Below are 20,025 nucleotides of genomic sequence, written 5' to 3'. Positions count from 1 at the left end.
TCCCAGACAGCAGAAACCTCAAGCTGGATGAGGGTGAGCAGGGGAGATTCCTTTGCCCTGAACTGGGACACGCCAGCAATCACAGCAGGGAGAACTCACCTCAGTTTTGGGTTTTTTGGGGGCATTGGTGTCCTCCCCTTCACTCTCTGAGATCTCTTCTGTTCGGCCCTGCTTGCTGCCCTTGGGGGTGCACGATTCCTCCACCCGGCCTTTCTGCAAGGGAGAGAACAGGGAGGTGGGAAGGTCATAAAGAAACCCTGCCAGGCCTTCACAGACTGCAGCGAGACGCAGCCACTGCAGGGCGTGCTGAAGAGCTTGACAGACAGCGGGCAGGGGGTGGTGGGGCGAGCCTGAGCCAGAATGTGGCAACAATTAGTACTAAAAAGGGCTGGTGAAACAGGAGACTGCTTCTTGAGAGACGAGGGTAAGAGCAAGTTGCTGAGGGTAAGACGAACGAGGGATCCCACCCATTCCAGAGAGCTAACCCAACATGGGTTCCTCAGTAGATTCCTTCTGGTCTGCAAAATCTGGATCCCCAAATGGGTTCTATCCAGTTCGGGCAGTTCTCAGGCACCCCACACTCGAGCACTAGCTGGTACTACCTTTGTCGCTTGCCGGGATTTCTCAGCCTTGCCATCACTGCTGGAGGTGCTGACACCACCAGGAGAAGCTCGACCCCGTGACCTGAGCTCCTCTCGGGGCCCTGGAGTCTCTTTCTTCCGTCCACTCCGCATTGACATCTAAGAGAGGGATCACTGGATCAGTCCCTGCTTTGCATCTCTCTCTTCTCCTGCCCTATCCCCAACCTCCCAAAGCCCCTGAACCCCTGGCACTCCACTAGACCAAACTCATGTCCAGCAGCACTGCTGGGAGCCGCAGTCCCAAACAATAGCTCCAGTTTGGCTCTGGTGTCCTTCTCACTCTCTCCCACCTCACGTACCGAGTCCTTGTTCTGTCGTGTCTTCATTCTTTTGGGTGTGGGACCCCCATTCTCCTTGGCCCGGCTTGATGAAAACATAAATTTTTATCACTCCACACCCTGCTTCAGCCGTTCCCAGGGAGAGGGAGATGGGCAAGAGCAGTTATTCTGGAAGGGGAGCTCACACCAGCAATGCAACAAAATCCTGGTGAATCCTGAAAGGCAGAAAGGGAGATGAGAGGGCAGAAAGAGTGGACTGTGGGACACCCTTTTGTAGTTTGCTACAGAAATGTTATAAACTACTGTTTCCTTAGTTATTATTTACAGATGCAAGGATCTCTACTGAGAATGCAACAAACCTCCCCATCAGAAAGGGGAAAACATTTGGCCCCTGTCACCTCTGATTTCCAGTTTCAAGGAGTGATACCCAGATGATGTGAGGCAGTCAGTGCCCAACAACATTTTTTGGAGGAAGCAGGGAGGAATGGTTATCAGCATGTTGACTGCCCTCTGACATCGCTTTAGTATCTCCATTTCCCTCTTTATTTGATCTTCAGAGAGCAGGGAAAAAAACAAAACCAAAAATGGGAAAGTGCTTTAAAATGTTCCTTATGACATTTTTCTTGACCTCATAAGTTTGCATTTGTTGTCAGTGCAGCAGGTTACACTGTTCTGAACTGGCCATGTGCTGTCATTAGCTGGCTTTGCATCATGAGCCCCCAGTGGCCTCTGCTGAAGGGCTGTTACACAGCCCTGCTCTCTCCAGAGCACGTGCATATTCCACAGAGAATGTGACCAGTCTTGCCGAGGCTGTTGGGTGCCCAAGGTAAGCAACTGCGTGTGAAAAAACACATTTAGCTTCAATTTTGTGTGACAAACATGATCAATTCAGTTTAGCTTGCAGTGCCTGCCTAGGTCTCCTTCTCTATACACTGGACTGCTTCTCAGTGTTCCAGAGTCCTGTCCAGAGATACCAAGTACGTTCTTACGCTTTGCAGCAGCAGGAAGATTTCTGAGCTCCCTCTGAATAAGTTTACAGCTTTGTGCTCTGTCCAAAAGCACCAGAGAGATTTAACACCCTGTTATGCTTGCAGTATGAAAGCACGGTTGTTTTAGCCTGGGAAGCAGACTAAACTGATTCAGGGATGCTGCTCCTGAAGCTAATTTCCTTGGCCCCATCCAGCACAAGATCTTCTGTTCTGCACTGCACAGGTGTAATAAAAAAGAGAGGGCCTTTCCCAAGCCTGTCATTCAAGCTCCAATACTTGGTCTCTGAAATGGACAATCTGCAAGACATGGAAATAAGCCCATGGATGAGGCATTAGGAGAAAAGAGCCACATCTCCTGGGTTATATCCTCTGATCTGGAAGCACAGAGAAGTTTTGTAAATAAGAAGACCTGAGATTCAGGACTCCTGAAGACCATCCCAGACCTGGAAATACCAGCTTCCAGCAGGCCAGTGCAGGAGCAGCCTGGATGCACTTTTATTTTTCTGAGAAAGGAGCTGATACCAGGCATAAGAGCAAAGGCATCAGGCAGGAGAACTCCTGGACCCCCTCTGCAGTCCTGCCGCTGAACCATGCAGCCTGGGGTCACTGCTTTCCCCTGCCTCCACCTCCCTACCTGTGAAAAGGGAGTAATGACACCAGGGGCTCCAGACTGTCCCTGACCGATGCTTCGAGAAACCCATCTGGAAGGTACTTGGGAAGAGCAGGGGATTGTTTTAAATTCATTAATATTTTATTTGACCCTCATCGTGAAAGCCACAGGGGACTCATCCAGCATTAATTCCCACACACAACAATTCATTAACTGAGACCTCCTCTTTAATAGAAAACTAGCTCACGATGGTTTATAACTGACCTAATGGAGGGAGAGCACTCTCCTATGTTTTTCAGCCTTGCACTTCTGTTATGTTTAGGGAGGCAACTAGGAAAGCTAAGGCCTCCTTGGAACTTAACCTTGCAAGTCGGGTTAAGGACAGTAGAAAGGGCTTTTTCAAATACATAGCCAACAAAGCTAATACCAGAGGCAATATAGGCCCACTGCTGAATGAGGTGGGTGCCCTGGTGACAGAGGATATGAAGAAGGCAGAGGTGCTGAATGCCTTCTTTGCCTCTGTCTTTACTCCTGCAGGCTTTTCCCATGAGCCCCAGATTCATATAACCCCAGAAGTAGTCAAGATAGGTGAGGACATAGTAGATGAGGATTGGGTTAGGGATCAGTTGCATAATCTGGACATCCATAAATCGATGGGTCCGGATGAAATGCATCCAAGGGTGCTGAGGGAGCTGGCGGAGGTCATTGCTAGTCCACTCTCCATCATCTTCGGTAAGTCATGGGTAACTGGAGAGGTGCCTGAGGACTGGAGGATAGCAAACGTCACTCCAGTCTACAAGAAGGGCAAGAAGGAGGACCCGGGTAACTATAGACCGGTCAGCCTCACCTCCATCCCTGGAAAGGTAATGGAACAACTTGTCCTTGGCACTATCTCTAGACATATCAAGGAGATGGGGGTCATCAAGAGCAGTCAACATGGTTTTACCAAGGGTAAGTCATGTTTGACTAACCTCATAGCCTTCTATGAGGAAATTACTAGGTGGATAGATGATGGTAGAGCGGTAGATGTGGTCTATCTTGATTTCAGTAAAGCATTTGACACTGTCTCCCACAGCATCCTTGTAGATAAGTTGATTAAGTATGGGTTTGATGATCAGGCAGTGAGGTGGATCAAGAACTGGTTGAAAGGAAGAAGTCAGAGAGTTGTAGTCAATGGGGCAGAATCTAGTTGGAGGCCTGTGACTAGTGGAGTCCCTCAGGGGTCGGTACTGGGACCGGTGTTGTTCAATATCTTCATCAATGACCTGGATGAGGGCACAGAATGTACCCTCAGCAAGTTTGCTGATGACACCAAGCTGGGAGGAGTGGCTGACACACCAGAAGGCTGTGCTGCCATTCAGAGAGACTTAGACAGGCTGGAGACTTGGGCGGGGAAAAACCTGATGAAGTTTAACAAGAGCAAGTGTAGAGTTTTGCATTTGGGGAAGAAAAACGCCATGTACCAGTACAGGTTGGGGGCTGACCTGCTGGAGAGCAGTGTAGGTGAAAGGGACCTGGGGGTCATGGTAGACAGGAGGATGACCATGAGTCAGCAGTGTGCCCTTGTGGCTAAGAAGGCCAATGGCATCGTGGGGTGCATTAGAAAGGGTGTGGTTAGTAGGTCAAGAGAGGTTCTCCTCCCCCTCTATTCTGCATTGGTGAGGCCACATCTGGAATATTGTGTCCAGTTCTGGGCCCCTCAGTTCAAGAAGGACAGGGAACTGCTGGAAAGAGTCCAGCGCAGAGCCACAAGGATGATGAAGGGAGTGGAACATCTCCCTTATGAGGAAAGGCTGAGGGAGCTGGGTCTCTTTAGTTTGGAGAAAAGGAGACTGAGGGGGGACCTCATCAATGTTTACAAATATGTAAAGGGTGAGTGTCAAGACGATGGAGTTAAGCTTTTTTCAGTGAAGACCAGTGATAGGACAAGGGGTAATGGATACAAGTTGGAGCATAGGAGGTTTAAGATTAATATCAGGAAAAATTTTTTTACTGTAAGAGTGACAGAGCCCTGGAACAGGCTGCCCAGAAAGGTTGTGGAGTCTCCTTCGCTGGAGACATTCAAAACCCGCCTGGACGCCTTCCTGTGTGATGTACTCTAGGTGACCCTGCTCTGGCAGGGGGGTTGGACTAGATGATCTTTCGAGGTCCCTTCCAACCCCTAGGATTCTATGATTCTATGATTCTATGTTTTGGCCTTTGGTTGTTCATTCAGGCAGTTACACCGATTCTATCCTAAACAAGCATCTGGAATTCATGTCTCTTACACAAAACAAACACTGTAAGCAAGGAGATCCTAATTTAACTCAACTTCAGCATGTGCCATGCTGGCAACCTTCAAGTCTTAGCTCAACTCTGAGCACAGAGAATTAGCAAGAGCATGTTACCAGTATGTCACCCTCAACTCTACATTCAACAGGGCAGCCACCCACACCTCTCTCACCAAAGGACCAAACACCATCATGCAGCACACAGGTCTCACTTCAGCTTTCCAGCAACCCTGTAATGACAAACGGGGTCTTCTTTACAGGGAAGCAACTCAAAGAAATAGTTATGCAGTCAACCACATACTGGAACATCCCCTTTTAGAAGAAATACCAACTCAGTACTTATGTCAACCACTAAATGTGAAGTGCCAAACAAAGCCAGAAACAACTGGGTATGGTTCAGTAGACATAATTAACCACAGGGGCAGAAGTTTCTACTGCTTACAAGAGGAAGACTTTTCTAAAACACACAACAGGACTGACACACACATTATCAAGCTCAGTACAGCAACTGCTGTTTCAGGGGCCAGATGAGGGGACCGTAACACTGCCTTCTAATTTTAATATCTATGAAATAAAAGCTTGCAACATGAGCCTTGGCAATTAACAAAGTTCCACCTAACCCTTACCATCATTGAAGATCCCTGTGAATGTCTTACGAGTGCTTGGGGCTCTGCAGTTTTGGAAAGGAAATGAGACATTTGGCAGGGCTGCTGTCGAAGGGATAACCTTTTCCTGGCCCTGCAAAGCCACATACAGGTTTGACTGAGTTATGAAGCATTGTGAATTGCTATTTTTTGTTTGCATTTCATACCACCCAGCTTGTTTTGGCTTCCTGCCCAAAGCCCTCCATATTCTCATGTAAGCCCTGTTACAGTCTCCCATGAGCAACGCACACTGAACTGGCAACCCCACATGGGATCCAAAATGGATCCCGCTCTTCCTTCCCCCCAGCTTCAAGTGTCTCTCCTTGCCAAAGGCAGACTGCATTGCACAGGTGGCTGAGGAGTTCCCCTTCTACTAAAAGATGCAGATAAAACTCTCTCCATCCCAGGCTTTAGCGTGGAGGAACTCTTAACAGGTAACAAAGCCAGACTCAAGTCCACCTCGCATGGAACACACATTTTACCTACTTAAGATATACTCCTCTGGTCTCCCTTAGAAAGTTGGGTGAATGTTCTTGGCTCAGGAGAGTGTTTACAGACTGAGAGTCTGAGAAAATACACTTTCCTAGAGGGCAGCAGCAGTAGAAGAAACCAGAACAGGACCAAATTGTCTGGGATGGTGACTGGGGTCTTGGCCAGGACTGTAAATGTGTCCCAAAGTCTCACACAGTCCTGAGGCTGCACCCACAGCTACACCCAACACGTGTCCAAACAGCAGAGATGTGATTTGCAGTGAGACAGGGAAGCCTGGGAGGTGCCCCCAAATCCAAGGAGGGCTGAAGGGTTTTGTTACTTCAGGGGTGCTCAACAGCAGTGCAGGCTCCAGGATGGGCAGCCCAAGTCCAGGGCTTGTCTTCTGGAGAGAGCTAAATGCCAGGTGAGGTCCAGCCAGCCCTCCTACAGCCAGCAACAGAAGAAGAAAAAGCTGAAGGCTCCCTGAGCTACCACCACCATTACTTCAGCAGTGTTTCTTCAGCTAGCAGATACACATTTAAGGCCTGATCCTGTCTGAGATTAGCTGCTGGTACTTAGTTGTCAAGAGTTTCCATGGTCCTTTCTTTTGTGTTACTCCTCTCTTGGGGGAAAAAAAAAATACAAACCACAAAACCACAACAAAACAAACAACCCACGTCTACTTGGGTTTTATTATCTGCTACTCCTGATCTCTTCTGACTGTAACATCCCAGTAATCTCAGGTGGATTCAGATCCAGTCCAAGCAGGAGGAGTGGTGCAGCAGGCAGAACATGACTATGGTACATGACACAGGAGTCCACACTGAGCTACTCAGTGATGACTTAGGGGTGGACGGTGGCACTGATGTAGCCTCTTCCCTCCATCAAGGCTCTGCCTAGGTAGACCATACAGCAGTTGGAGGCACTGAGTGCAAAGATGTCAAGGTGCAAAGCCAGATCATTCAGTCTCCAAGAAGAAATGAATGAAAAGCTCTGCCACCCATCAGGACCACAAATGCTGCAAGAAGGGGCAATTTGGCAGCATCAGGACTTTTCAACAAAATGGGCCAGCACCTGTTCTCTGGTCCTGAGGGTGACTGGCACTGCACATCTTGCACAGGGATGGCATAATCCTCAGACCCTTGAAAAGGTGACAGACACATCTAACCTGGACACTGGGAATCAGCATACTCCTGTGTTAAATCCTAAACCATCCTCAGGAATCATAGAATTGTAGAATGGTTTGCGTTGGAAGGGAGCTCAAAGATCATCTAGACCCAACCCCCCTGCATGGGCAGGGACACAAGGGTGCTCAGAGCCCCATCCAACCTGGCCTTGAACACCTCCAGGGATGGGGCCTCCACAGCTTCCCTGGGCAACCTGTGCCAGTGTCTCACCATCCTCACAGGAAATAATTTCCTCCTAATGCCTAACCTGAATCTCCTTTCTTCCAGTTTTAACCCATTCCCCCTCACCCTCTCACTACAAGCCCTTGTAAAAAGCCCCTCCCCAGCTTTCCCATAGCCCCTTCAGGTACTGGAAGTCTGCTATGAGGTCTCCCTGGAGCCTTCTCTTCTCCAGGCTGAACAGCCTCAACTCTCTCAGCCTGTCTTCACAGCAGAGGTGCTCCAGCCCTCTGGTCATCTTCATACTCTGGACTTTCTCCAGGAGCTCCATGTTCTTTTTATGCTGGAGGCTCTAGAACTGGACACAGTGCTCCAGGTGGGGTCTCACAAGAGCAGAGTAGAGGGGCAGAATCACCTCCCTTTACCTGCTGGCCACACTTCTTTGGATGCAGCCCAGGACACAGTTGGCTTTCTGGGCTGCAAGTGCACATTGCTGGCTCATGTTGGGCTTCTCATTGACCAACACCTCTAAGTCCTTCTCCTCAGGGCTGATTTTGATCCATTCTCCACCCAGCCTGTGTTTGTGTTTGGGATTGCCTCGACCCAAGTGCAGAACCTTGCACTTAGCCTTGTTGAATTTCATGCAGTTTGCATGAGCCCACTTCTCAAGCCTGTCAAGGTCCATTTGGATGCCATCTCTTCCCTCCAGTGTGTTGACCACACCACACACCTTGGTGTCATCAGCAGACTTGCTGAGAGTGCACTCAGTGCCACTGTCCATGTCAGAGAATGCTTCTTGGCCCAAGTCAAACACCATAACAGAACACCATGGTAATAAACAGCCAGTGCTGTTACTACAGACGTAGCCAGCATTAACTTCCACTAGATGCCAGCCCACTGAAAATAAGCTTGCAGTGAGGAGTCAACTCCTCCTTATATATCTTGTTTTTCTTCAGTTGGGAACTGTTGAAAGCACACAGTAACTATTCCTCAGGTCATTTTTTTTTTAATGTAGGAACTACATCCAAAATCCTATGTGGAAATCAAAGGCATTTGGCATGCAGAGAGAGGGATTCACAAGTCAGAAGAATTACCCCAGTCTGCTTCTTTGCAATTTGTTAGCTCTGTGTTCCCATCCTGTTTTTTCCCTTCCTGCAAAGTGATGGGTTACCACTGGAGGGAGGAACCCAGTTGGAAAAACTAACACAGTTGCTTTCTAACACATTGCAGATGCTGGAAAGCATCCTGGAAGTCAGATGGGATGTCAACTGACAGATCCCTCTTGACAGGTGAAGATCCTTCAGAAGGGGAGAAGGGGGTGGCCACTGGAGATGCACAGCCAAGGGACACACAGCATGGGTGGGACTCAGAAGTTGGTGCATATACATAACTATATACATATATACTCATATATATATATATATATATATACACACACACACATATATACACACACACACATATATATATATATGAATCACAGAATGGTTTGGGTTGGAAGGGACCTTAAAGATCATCTAGCCCCAACCCCCCTGCATGGGCAGGGACACCACCCACTAGAGCAGGATGCTAAAAGCTCCATCCAACCTGCCCTTGAACACTTCAAGGAAGGGGGCAGCCACAGCTTCCCTGGGCAACCTATTCAACCACCCTCACAGCAGATAATTTCTTCCTAACACCTAACAGAAATTTCCCTTCTTCCAGTTTAAAGCCATTACCCTTCATCCTAACACCAGAAGTCCTTGTAAAAAGTCTTTCTCCAGCTTTCCTCTAGGCCCCCTTCAGGTAATGCAAGGTCTCCCCAGAGCCTTCTCCTCTCCAGGCTGAACAGCCCCAACTCCCTCACCCTGTCTCCATAGCAGAGGTGCTCCAGCCCTCTAAGAACATTTGTGGCCCTCCTCTGGACTCGCTCCAAGATCTCTGTGTCTTTCTTATAATGGAAGCTCCAGAACTGGACACATTGCTCCAAGTGGGATCTTATGAGAGTACAGGTGGAGAATCACCTCTCTCAACCCAGTGACAAAGCTTCTTTTGCTGCAGCCCAGGACACAGTTTCTTTCTGGGCTGCACATTGCCAGCTCATGTTGAGCTTCTCATCAACCAACACACCCAAGTCCTTTTCCTCAGGCCTGTTCTCAATCCATTCTCTGTCCAGCTTGCGTTTTTGCTTGGAATTGCCCCAACCCATGTGCAGGACCTTGTACTTGGCTTTACTGAACTTCATGTGGTTTGCACAGGCCCACCTCTCAAGCCTCTCAAGGTCCTTATGAATGGCCTCTTTTCCCTCTACCGTGTCCACACCACACAGCTTGGTGTTGTCAGCATGCTTGCTGAGGGTGCACTTGATCCCACCACCCCTGTCACCAACAAATATGTTAAACAAATATGTTAAATATGTTAAATCCCTGTCCCAATACCAAATGAAAGGCATTTTTCTATCTCCTACAAAATAACTGCAACACTGGGTGGATGAAGGGGCTCTGAAGTCAGGCTGGAAGGTTGATTAATAGGACAGTAGAGCTGGCCAAATAATCCTACTTGAGTAAAACTTTTGCCTACTCAGTGGCTGAGGTACATTCTTCTTGTAAAACTAACATGAAGATGGAGGATCCCAAGGGACTAAAATACTCAGGAGTTGAGGTTGAAGGTTAGGGAGGCTTGGCAGCACTGCATTACATTGCAAACACAGACAAAAATGCCTGCAAAGCAACCTAAAACTGCTATTACTGCCCAGAAATGTAAAGGAAGTATCAAAATATTTCAGTATAAAACCAGTAACAGTTGTCAATTTTTGTCATTTTCTACAAACAAATTTATTTTATATTGGCAATCTCCTTGCATTTCATTGGATTCTTCCATCTTCAAAACATCACCTAAAACAGCTCACTATGAAATGTTTTTAAGTAAGTTAGATCAATCAATGCAAACGTGCTTTCAGACACTTCATTCTGCACCAAAGGGCCCATCACACACTTCAGCACACAAGCTGAATGAACTCCCTTGATCTGCTAGTTATCTACCTAGTTGCATAAGAGAAGATAAGGTTCACCATCCCATCGCAAGAGAAGACCAAGCTTGAGATCACCTGAGGAACCTAAACATACCCAAGTCCATGGGACCCAACAAGATGCACCCCAGGGTCTTGAGGGAATTGGCTGATGAACTTGCCAAACCACTCTCCATCATATTTGGCAAGTCATGGCAGTTGAGTGAAGGCATCAGTGACTGAAGAAAAGGGAACACTACACCCGTTTCTAAAAAAGGATAATAAGGAGGACTCTGTGAACTACTGACCTGTCAGCCTCACCTCAGTGCCTGGTAAGATCCTGGAACAGAACCTCCTGGAAGACATATCAAAGGAAGTGATGAGAAAGAGCCAACATGGCCTCATCAAGGGCAAATTCTGCTGACTAATCTAGTGGACTTCTACAATGGAGCAACCACGTTAATTAGTGGACAACAGAAGAGCTACAGATGCCATCTGCATGGACTTTGGTAGGGCCTTTAATGATGTCCTCCACAACACTCTTGCTGCTAAACTGGAAGGATACAGGTCTGAGGGATAAGGAACTGGATGAATGGCCACATCCGAAGAGCTATACCCAATGGCTCTACATCCAAGGGGAAACCAGCAATGAGTGGTGTCCCACAGCAGCCAGTACTGGGCACAATACTATTTTATTTCTGTAGCAGTGACAGGGGGATGGAGTGCACCCTCAGCAAGGCTGCAGATGATATCCAGCTGGTGTGCTTGAGGGAAAGGAGGCCACCCAGAGGGACCTCAGGAGGCTTGAAGATTAGGCCCATGTGAACATCACAAAGCTCAACAAGGCCAAGTGCAAGATCCTGCACCTGGGTCAGTGCAATGGCCAGGACTCCAGCTGGGGAATGAAGGGATCAAGAGCAGCCCCGTGGAGAAGGACCTAGGGATACTGTGGGGCAAAAAACTGGACATGAACTGGCCATGTGTGCTTACAGCCCAGAAATCTATCCATACCCTGGTGACTCCCCTCCTCTGCTCTGCTCTGGTGAGACCACCCCTGGAGTACTGTGTCCATTCCTGGAGTCCTCAGACAAGAATGACATGGACTTGATGGAACAGGTCCAGAGCAGGGCCACAAAAATGATCTGATGGATAGAGTGCCACTCCTAGGAGGAAAAGCTGAGAGAGCTGGGGTTGTTCAGCCTTAAGAAGAGAAGGCTCCAGGGAGACCTGATTGTACCCCCCCTTTTATTATTGAAAGGCTAAAAGAAAGATGGAGAGAGGCTTTTTAGCAGAGCCTGCAGCAACAGTCCAAGACAACTGTTTTAAATTGAAAGAGGTTGGGCTTAGATTAGACATGTGGAAGAAATTTTGATTATGAGGGTGGTAAAAACACTGGAATGGGTTTGCCCAGGGAGGCAGCAGAATCCTCATTCCTGGATTCAATATAAGGTTGGATGGGCTCTGAGCAACCTGCTCTAGTGAAAGAGGTCCCTGCTTATGGCAGAAGGGCTGATCTTTAAAGGTCCCTTCCAACCAAACCATTCTGTGATTCCATGCTTAACATAATATATCCCATGCAAAATGGGGACTCCTCCCCAGTAAAATAAGAAATAAAAACTAAAATGCTCACAATTTCAGGAAAGGGTGCCAAGTAAGAGTACTAAAAATAACATTGTAGAGTGCTGGCAGTCTTAAGAGATAAAGCCAGTTTACTTTTTACTAAGTCCATATTAATATTTTATTTTCTTAATTCTGCACAATGAGGAGTAAGAATGTTGGTATGAAAGCTGTGATTCTGGAACCTCCATCCAATGAAAAACATATCTGAGAAAATAAGATTCTGATGAGCAAAGTGAAATAAAAACAATTAGAGCCAAAGCGAGGTAATAAATAATGAAAACATTCATGCATTTAACAATAGCTTAATTTACAGCACAAAAGATGGTATTAATTTTTGCAGAAGCAACTGAAAAAAAAGTTTGATTCACTAAATTAAGGTTAAGATGTACTAAAGAAGGTTATGTTAATCATAAAATGATTCCTGAGGGCACAGTAAAATGACTGTAAGTATGTAACAGATTTACTTAAAAATCTCAGAAGAATCATTCAGTCTCCCCAGAGGAGAGTCCCTGGATCTCTTGGAGACACAAGCTGGCAAAGCCCTGTGGAGGATCACAAAACACAACACCCTGGGCCATTCCCTCAGAGTGGGATGGAGGCCCACAGAGGCACGATGCTGAGGAAGGACACAGGACACTCTCCATGCTCACTGTTTTAAGAAGCCTGGTGCCTTCTGCATTTGCAGCTCCTAAGCACACCTTACCTGTGGAGCTGGTCATCATGCCCTTGCACAAACCCATGGCTTTCCCACCTCTTGAAATGGCTGTGGAGTTCTGCTCCTTCCACAGGAACTAGAAAGGGCAACGAAGGGGAGTGACTAAGGGGGTATGACATCTCTGTCCAGAAAAAGGATTAGGAAGTGAGGAGGATGTGACTGTGGATTGTAAAATCGTCTAGGACATAATTCTTGTCTTTTCCAGTACAAGAACTGAGGACCATCAAATAACACCACAAAGAAACAAGTTCCAAACCAACAAAAAAAGACTTCTTGAAATGGGTGGCTGCAGAATTTCCAATCAGAGGATGCTATGGGTGCAAGAAGTTTGCATGGATTTGATGGGAGACTGGAGAGTTTCATGCAAGAGAGAGTAACTGGTGCTTCCTGAATACCTAGAAACCACGTCCAGCTATGGCAGTCACTCCACTGAGAAAGGCTGGAAGCTGTGGAAGTATCAGAGGAAAACAGCACATAAGCTTGCCTTAACTCACCTTCTTTCCTAGAGATTTGTTAGCGACCACTGCTAGAGCAACAGACTCTGGACTAGATGGACTTAGTCGGGTCATTGGCACATTTTTAACAAGTTCAACAGCACAAAGTGCTGAGCCATACACTGAAGAAAAGTGACAAGCACACCTGCTGTAAGAACTTCTGCTCCTCAGTAGGGAGGGCTGAGGAGGAGAGGGACCTACTAATCACAGGAGAGCTATGGGCACCATTGCTATTTTGAGGGCATTAGAGAAGGTATTATGAGGCAAGGAGAAAAAGTATGAATGCCACTGGAAATGGCAATTGTCAGACATCTTCTGATTGACTGTGGAGTGTTTCAGCTACCCAACATGAGGAAAGATAGACTGAAGAAGGAGCAAACAGCAGTTGCAAGAACGCTGAGGGACACGAAGACTCTATCTGTTAGTCCTAGACCTATAAAGACTCTGTTTTTGTAACCTCAGAAAATAAAAGCTGATGTGGTGTGATTACTGTCTGTAAAACACCAGAAAATAAACACCAAGGAGTCAGAAGGGTATTTAAGCCAACAGCTAATGTTGGTAAATGAAGGCCACCAGCAATTTTAAGATGGAAATAAGACTGCTGGCCATTTGCTGAAGCTCTGACCCTGGAGGGTAACAGGGGTAAGAGAAAATTATTAAGACAGAATTGATTATTCTGTCGTTTCAAAAGAATTTCAAAATAAAGTAGGTGACATGGTAATCCAAGGGACTTTGCAGTCCCAAGGACATCCTTTTGATTCTTTGTTTGGAGGGATTCACGACTGCCAGCAACATCAACAGGAGGGCCATGTGTGCAAAGGGCAAGGAACTGAACAGGATGGACAGATCCAGGAGGAAAGGAGTGAACCAGGGCCAGCAAGATGGGCACAGGAACAATCATACAGCAGAGACACTGATAAGCTTTGAGTCACTCTCTTTCTTAGGATCCCACAGCTTTTCCTTGGCCTATAGAACTGGCCAAGTGGGATGACCCTGCCCCCACCTGTAAGGCTGAGGGAAAGGAAACTCAATGGTGTGTCCAGGAAGATTTACATAGGAGAGATCTCTGGAGGTCTCTACTCAAACCCCCTGTTCACAGTAAACAAAGCTAGATGAGGTTGTCACGAACACTTAGGAGGACAGAGTATGCTCAGTCTTCCCAGGAACTCGTGCTGGTGCTGAACCACTCATGGAAGGAAGGAGAGGTTTTGTCTTACATCCTTCACCAAGTTCATCGTGAAGTATGATTCGAGTTCTTACCATTTTATGAAATCAGAAAACACTATGTTTATGGCTAAATCAAGGTCTTCCTGGTCACAAGACAACAAACAATTAAAAGTCACAAGTATCTAAAATTCTCCCGGCTCCTGGACAAATTCAAAGCAAGCAACTCATGTCAAAGTGCTACCACCTACAGATACACAATCTGCCTTACTGACCACAGACACAGGCCTCAAGCAGGTACCTGAGCCTCCTCAGGGAACTATTCCTGAAAGAATTAAATCCACCAGTGCATAAAGAGAGGAGTATTCTTCAGGAGCAGGAACAAAGAGATTATTTTTGCCTGACTATATACTGGATTGGTGGGACCATTATGGGAGTAGCACGTTCAGTTTTCACCTGCATACACAAAAAGGATGCTGACAAGTTGAAAACTTCCACATAAGAAAAAGAAGGAAGTCTGATAACTCTGCTTCCTTACAGTAAGAGCCTTAAGAAGGTCAATGTGTTTAGTTATCAGAGAAAGGTTAAAAGGCAAACTTGGCCATGGCCTACGAGTAGTACAAAGGGAGAAGATTTCTGACAGCAGAGGGCTCTTTAATCTCCAAGACAAAGGCCTCTGATCCAATAAATAGGAGCTGAAGCTTGACAAATTCCACACAGAAATACTGCAAAATCTAAAAAGTGAGAGAAATCAATCACTTCAAAAACTTGCATGGGGACCTAACATATCACTGCAAATCTTTAGGCTGTTTGTTGGGGGTTTTTTTTAACTATTATTATTATAAAATAAATACTTCTAGTATTTTCTGCAAAGACCATCAAGCACATTCCCTGACATGTGCTGTGCAGGGGGCAGGACCAGCCAGTTAATGAGAACAGGTTTTTCAATGCTGAAGCTGTCAGCAGTCACACAGAGGTTGGCCAAGAGGTGATGGGGTCTAGCACTCGGTGAAAATGCACCTTAAGCAATGGCCTAGCAACACATAAGGAAAGCTTGATGGATAATCATGACTGGATAAACCACTCTTCATAGAGGGTGGACCCTCCTCATATGTCTGGCAAACTGAATAATTCTGAGGAAAATAGCTTCCATCTATGGCACTGCCTGGAACAAAAGCAGTAGTATATCCAAAATACTATGCTATAAGATACAATTTTTATCCAACACACTGCACTATATATATATATCAATATACAATTTAAGATACATTATTAATTATCTAAGCTACAGTATGCTATACAGACTGTTATATATAGTGAGATATATATATATACATATACACACACACAGAATATTACAAATCCACTGTCCAAAGAGATAGAGGCTGCTCAAATGCAATCTTCCATTAAGTGATCTATAACACAGGGAGGCCTTGTGGAACAAAAAAGGGCATCACCAAGTGCCATGTAAGACAGAGAACTTCAAGACTAAAATTTTCCAGCTAAACTGATCTATGATGAACAATGTCACTGGAGCAGGAGACATGAAGGAAGACTGAAAGCAACTGGCTACCCTTCTTCAGCCAAGCCCAGACAGACTATCATAGGCTAAAATTGCTCAGAAAAGATATTGCAGCTACCCTTTTGTTTGTCGGTGAAAATACTAACACAACAATCAATCAAACACTGATATTTTTACAGGACGCAATAACAAATCAGTGTTTGCTGCCACAACAAACACAGAAAACAGACTGGCAGATATTTTGGCAGGAGCACTATCAGGACTGGAAGCCAGGCCATGCTTCTGAAGGGACAGCTTCTTCACAAAGTTGACTTATGTTAAACTTTTAACATATGCCCAATCTTCACTCACCCCCACATTCTCAAAGCCCAATCAGTCAATCAGACTAAGACAAGAGAGGTGAAGCTCAAGCCATGTGAGCTGGAAATATCCCCTTCTGTCTAATCATTCCTCATACATGACTCATTAAGAACACGGGTTGTGGGCTCACAGTTGTCCATCACAAGTTGGATGGGGCAGGGACAGGTGGGAGGGCAAAAAGGTTATTTGGTGTTCAGCCCAGCATGACACAAAGAGCAATGGGACATGTACCTGGCAACACAGGTCTAGGGCACTGCTTCAGTAACTCAGGCAAGGAACTGAGATGGAGTGTCTCCATGTTGAGAGAGTCGAGGTTGTTCACTATGGAGAAGAGAAGGCTCTGGGCAGACCTCATAGTGGCCTTCCAGTACCTGAAAGGGGTTTATAGGAAAGCTGGGGAGGGACTTTTTATAAGGGCTTGTAGTGAAAGGACAAGAGGTAATGGTTTTAGGCTGGAAGAGGGTAGTTTTAGGTTAGACATTAGGAAGAAATTCTTTAGTGTGCAGGTGATAAGACACTGGCACAGGCTGCCCAGGGAAGTTGTGGCTGCCGCATCCCTAGCAGTGTTCAAAGGCAGGTTGGATGGGGCTTGGATTGACCTGATCTAGTGGGAGGTGTCCCTGCCCATGCAGGGGGGTGGAACTAGATGATCTTTAAGGTCCCTTCCTACCCAAACCATTCTACGATTCCATGTTCATGTTAAACTATTCATTGTGACCAGAAAGGGGGAGTGATGACATTAATTCATTCTGCAGAGAATACACACCCCAGCTGTAGCTCACTTGGTTAAGAGCATGACTTTTTCAGATGCCGCCACTTTTAAACACACTCAGAACTTGTGCTGCCTTCTCCTTTGGCCTTTAAGACATTTGTAAAGCATTACCACTCTGCACTTCACTGGCAACAGTCCTCAAGAAGTACAGATGGAAGAAATGAAGTGATAAATGCAGGAAATGTACTTCATACTTCCATAGCATCTCCTAATGGAGGAATAAAGAGATCAGAAAATCCACTGGAGGCAAGGAAGTAGTTTATTTGTCCAAAAGAGAATGGGAGAAAGAAAAAACAGAACTGGGGAAGATACAGCCTGCCAGAGGAGGAAATGAGGGTCTCAGAAGAAAAGGCAGACTCCCAAAGAAGAAAAGAGAGAAAATGAGACTGGGTAAACATTCAGGTAGATATTTAAGGAGGGGCACAGCTGAGTAAGTGCTCAGACCAACTCCAGAGACTGCATTTGCAAAGGTATCACACATCAGATCTGGTAAATAAGTAATCCTCCCCTACACAGAGCTCTGTATTCCACAGTGACTGCTCCCCTTGACTCCACCTCCATCCCCCAGAAATGTGATTATGAAGATGGGGAGCTCCAGGAGGAATCAGGAAGTTAAACAAGCAGTGATGGAGGCTGAACTTTGGGAAGAGGAAACCCTGCATGATTCACCTCAGCTACAAATAAAAATAGAATGGAGTATTTCAGCTGGAAAGAACCTACAATGATCACCTAGTCCAACTGGACTAGATGCTCCCCCTTGTGAAGAAAAATACAGATCAGGCTGCTTCTCATACAGGGATCCCACAATGCTCTAGAATCATAGCTCCTTTGCATGCCCATTATTAGTTTGGAATACAAGTATGCCCACAAGAAACCTTACTGCTATTCCTTGCACAGACAAACCTGAAGGTGGGAAGGCCAAAACCTTTCAGAGGTATCCAAGGGGTATAAAATCTGGGGGAGGAGGTAAATGCATAAGAAGAAATGTAAAGGCAGGCCATCGCAGCAGGTTAAACCTGTTAATCTTCCTCATTAGGATTCACTTCACATTTAATTTTCAAATGTTTGCAGGGTTTTTATCATTTCCAGCAAGAACCATGGTACTGTACATGCTCTGCTTAATGGCCACACTTGAAAAGCTCCATAATGAATCACAATTGGAAAAGTCTGGTTTGAATGATCAGATAGTTCCCAAGAAGGTGGGGAAATACACAACCAACTGGCTGTGCAGTCACTAATATCAAACATAAAACCAACAATTTGACCAAGGAATAGGGAGAAAAGAGGATTAAATTCATTCCAACAAACAATTTCACCCGCAAGTGGGTCAAATTTCACAGGTAACCCATCAATGGGGGACGATCTTCACGGTCCAGCCCCTCAGCGATACATGAGCAGCACAGCAGTGACGTACAACACCCTCAGGCTCAAAAGGAACACAGAATGGTCTGGGTTGGAAGGGAGCTTAAAGATCATCTAGTTCCAACTCCCCTGCATGGGCAGGGACACCTCCCACTAGACCAGGTTGCTCAGAGCCCCATCCAACCTGGTCCTGAACACTTCCAGGGAGGGGTCTTCCTCAACTTCCCTGGGCAACCTGTGCCAGGGTCTCACTCTCCTCACACTGAAGAATTTCCTCCTAATGTCTCACCTAAATCTCCCCTCTTCCAGTTTGAATCCATTATCCCTTGTCCTCTCGCTACACACCTGTGTGAACAGTCCCTCCCCAGCTTTCCTGTAAGCCCACTTCAGGTACTGAAAGGCCAAAAAGTCCAGCTTTCAACTCATACAACTGTGGGATCTGGGTTCTGAAACTGAGGTAGCCAGGCATGATTTGGCCAACGTGCTGACACCAACACACTGATTCTGGTGGGGAGGCAGGGCTGAAGCCTCAGGCACAGACATACCTGCAGGGTGTGTAGCCATGCTCCACCATTCCAGTGGACACAAAACGAATAGCATTTCCAACTCCTCCTCTGCTCTCCTGCTGCACACCTCGGGGTAACGGTCCACTACTTTCTCCTCACTTTTCCAGCGCTGGGAAGCACGGTGGTTCCCAAGCAATCCACCCAACACAATCAGAGATAACAAAAGAGATCTGAGCGGCTGACTCAGTAAGGACATGCTGCTCCTCAAGAACCACAGCACTACGAAATAGACCCTGCAGACAAAAGCGGCAGAAATGCTTCCAGTAGCCATTCTGGCAACTAAGTAACTCACCACGGAAGTCACAGCAGCCACAGCACTGAGCCAAAAAGAAAGACACTGCCCGTCTCTCCGAAGCAACTTCAGGGACGCACAATAGCTACCACGGCAGAACTCGACGGCGAGGAAAGGCGGTGGTGGATGAAGTCAATGCCACGGCGACCAAATGGCCGCCACTTCAACAGCAGCACAGCGGCCACTCGGCAGAGCACAGCCGGCAGCTGGCCGGGCAGGCAGAGCCCAGGCAGCCGCCGGAGCCGGCGGGGCAGACCCGCCACCGGCGCGGGGGCACAGCCGGAGGGACAGCGCCAGAAACGCAGATGCCACCTCGCCCAAAAACCTCCACAGCAAACGGACAACCAGCCCGGCAAAGCGAGGGGTTCTCAGCGGGCTCCAAGGGAGGGCAAACGCCATCCTGATGCCGCCCGGCCCCGAGGGGCTCCCTGCTCCCCGCGTAGCGACCGGGCGCTCCAGGGGGGAGGGCAGCGGGTGGCCGGGCCGAGGGGGGCACCGGGAGGGGCTGAGTCCCACCCGCCCTGCCACAGAGACCGAGGGGGAGCAAACGCGCTTCCCAGCGCTCGAGCCCCCGATGGAAGCACGATTTCCAAACATTCCTGCCCGCTCCCCAGCCGCACCTGGAAAAGCGGAGACAATACCAGGCTCCCCAGGAGAAGGGGTCCGCCCGGGGGCGGCTCGAGGGCCAGCAAGGCAAGGTGCGGGCTGATCCCCCCCTCCCGCATCGCTGCGCCCTTCTCCCCGCACCGCGTCGGGCCGCAAACTCCCCAACTCCCGCCCGGTCCGGGCCCCCCCCCCCCCCCCCCACGGGCACTCACCCCCTGCCCCCGCTGAACTTTCTGCTGCAGGGAAGGGGGGCTCGGCGGGCGGTGACGTCACGCGGGGCGCGCGGCAGGGGGTGTCCCCGCCCCGGGACCCCCGCG

The 20,025-nt window shown here is 47.5% G+C and overlaps 1 protein-coding gene across 5 annotated transcripts in view; it reads right to left on the bottom strand.

Annotated features, from left to right (window-relative positions):
• The window catches only part of ATN1 (atrophin 1), a 29,165-nt gene that overhangs the window by 8,114 nt on the left and 1,026 nt on the right, over positions 1 to 20,025 (bottom strand). For 2 of the 5 annotated variants that reach the window (XM_051643126.1, XM_051643117.1), the window contains exons 2-4: positions 941 to 1,134; positions 603 to 740; positions 100 to 213 (exon numbers count right to left, since the gene is read on the bottom strand). In XM_051643126.1, coding sequence (XP_051499086.1) covers positions 100 to 213; positions 603 to 740; positions 941 to 1,018 — 330 coding nt within the window. In that variant the 5' untranslated portion in view covers positions 1,019 to 1,134. Of the gene's footprint in view, positions 1 to 99; positions 214 to 602; positions 741 to 940; positions 1,135 to 19,102; positions 19,117 to 19,722; positions 19,749 to 19,920; positions 19,942 to 20,025 lie in introns of those variants that run through there. The other 3 variants (XM_051643134.1, XM_051643144.1, XM_051643153.1) reach the window with 3 other exon arrangements.

The sequence above is a fragment of the Apus apus genome, chromosome 1 (genome assembly GCF_020740795.1).
Source record: "Apus apus isolate bApuApu2 chromosome 1, bApuApu2.pri.cur, whole genome shotgun sequence".
NCBI lineage: Eukaryota > Metazoa > Chordata > Aves > Apodiformes > Apodidae > Apus > Apus apus.
The sequence above is the reverse complement of the archived record's forward strand: the minus strand, read 5'-3'. Positions and strand labels throughout refer to the sequence as shown.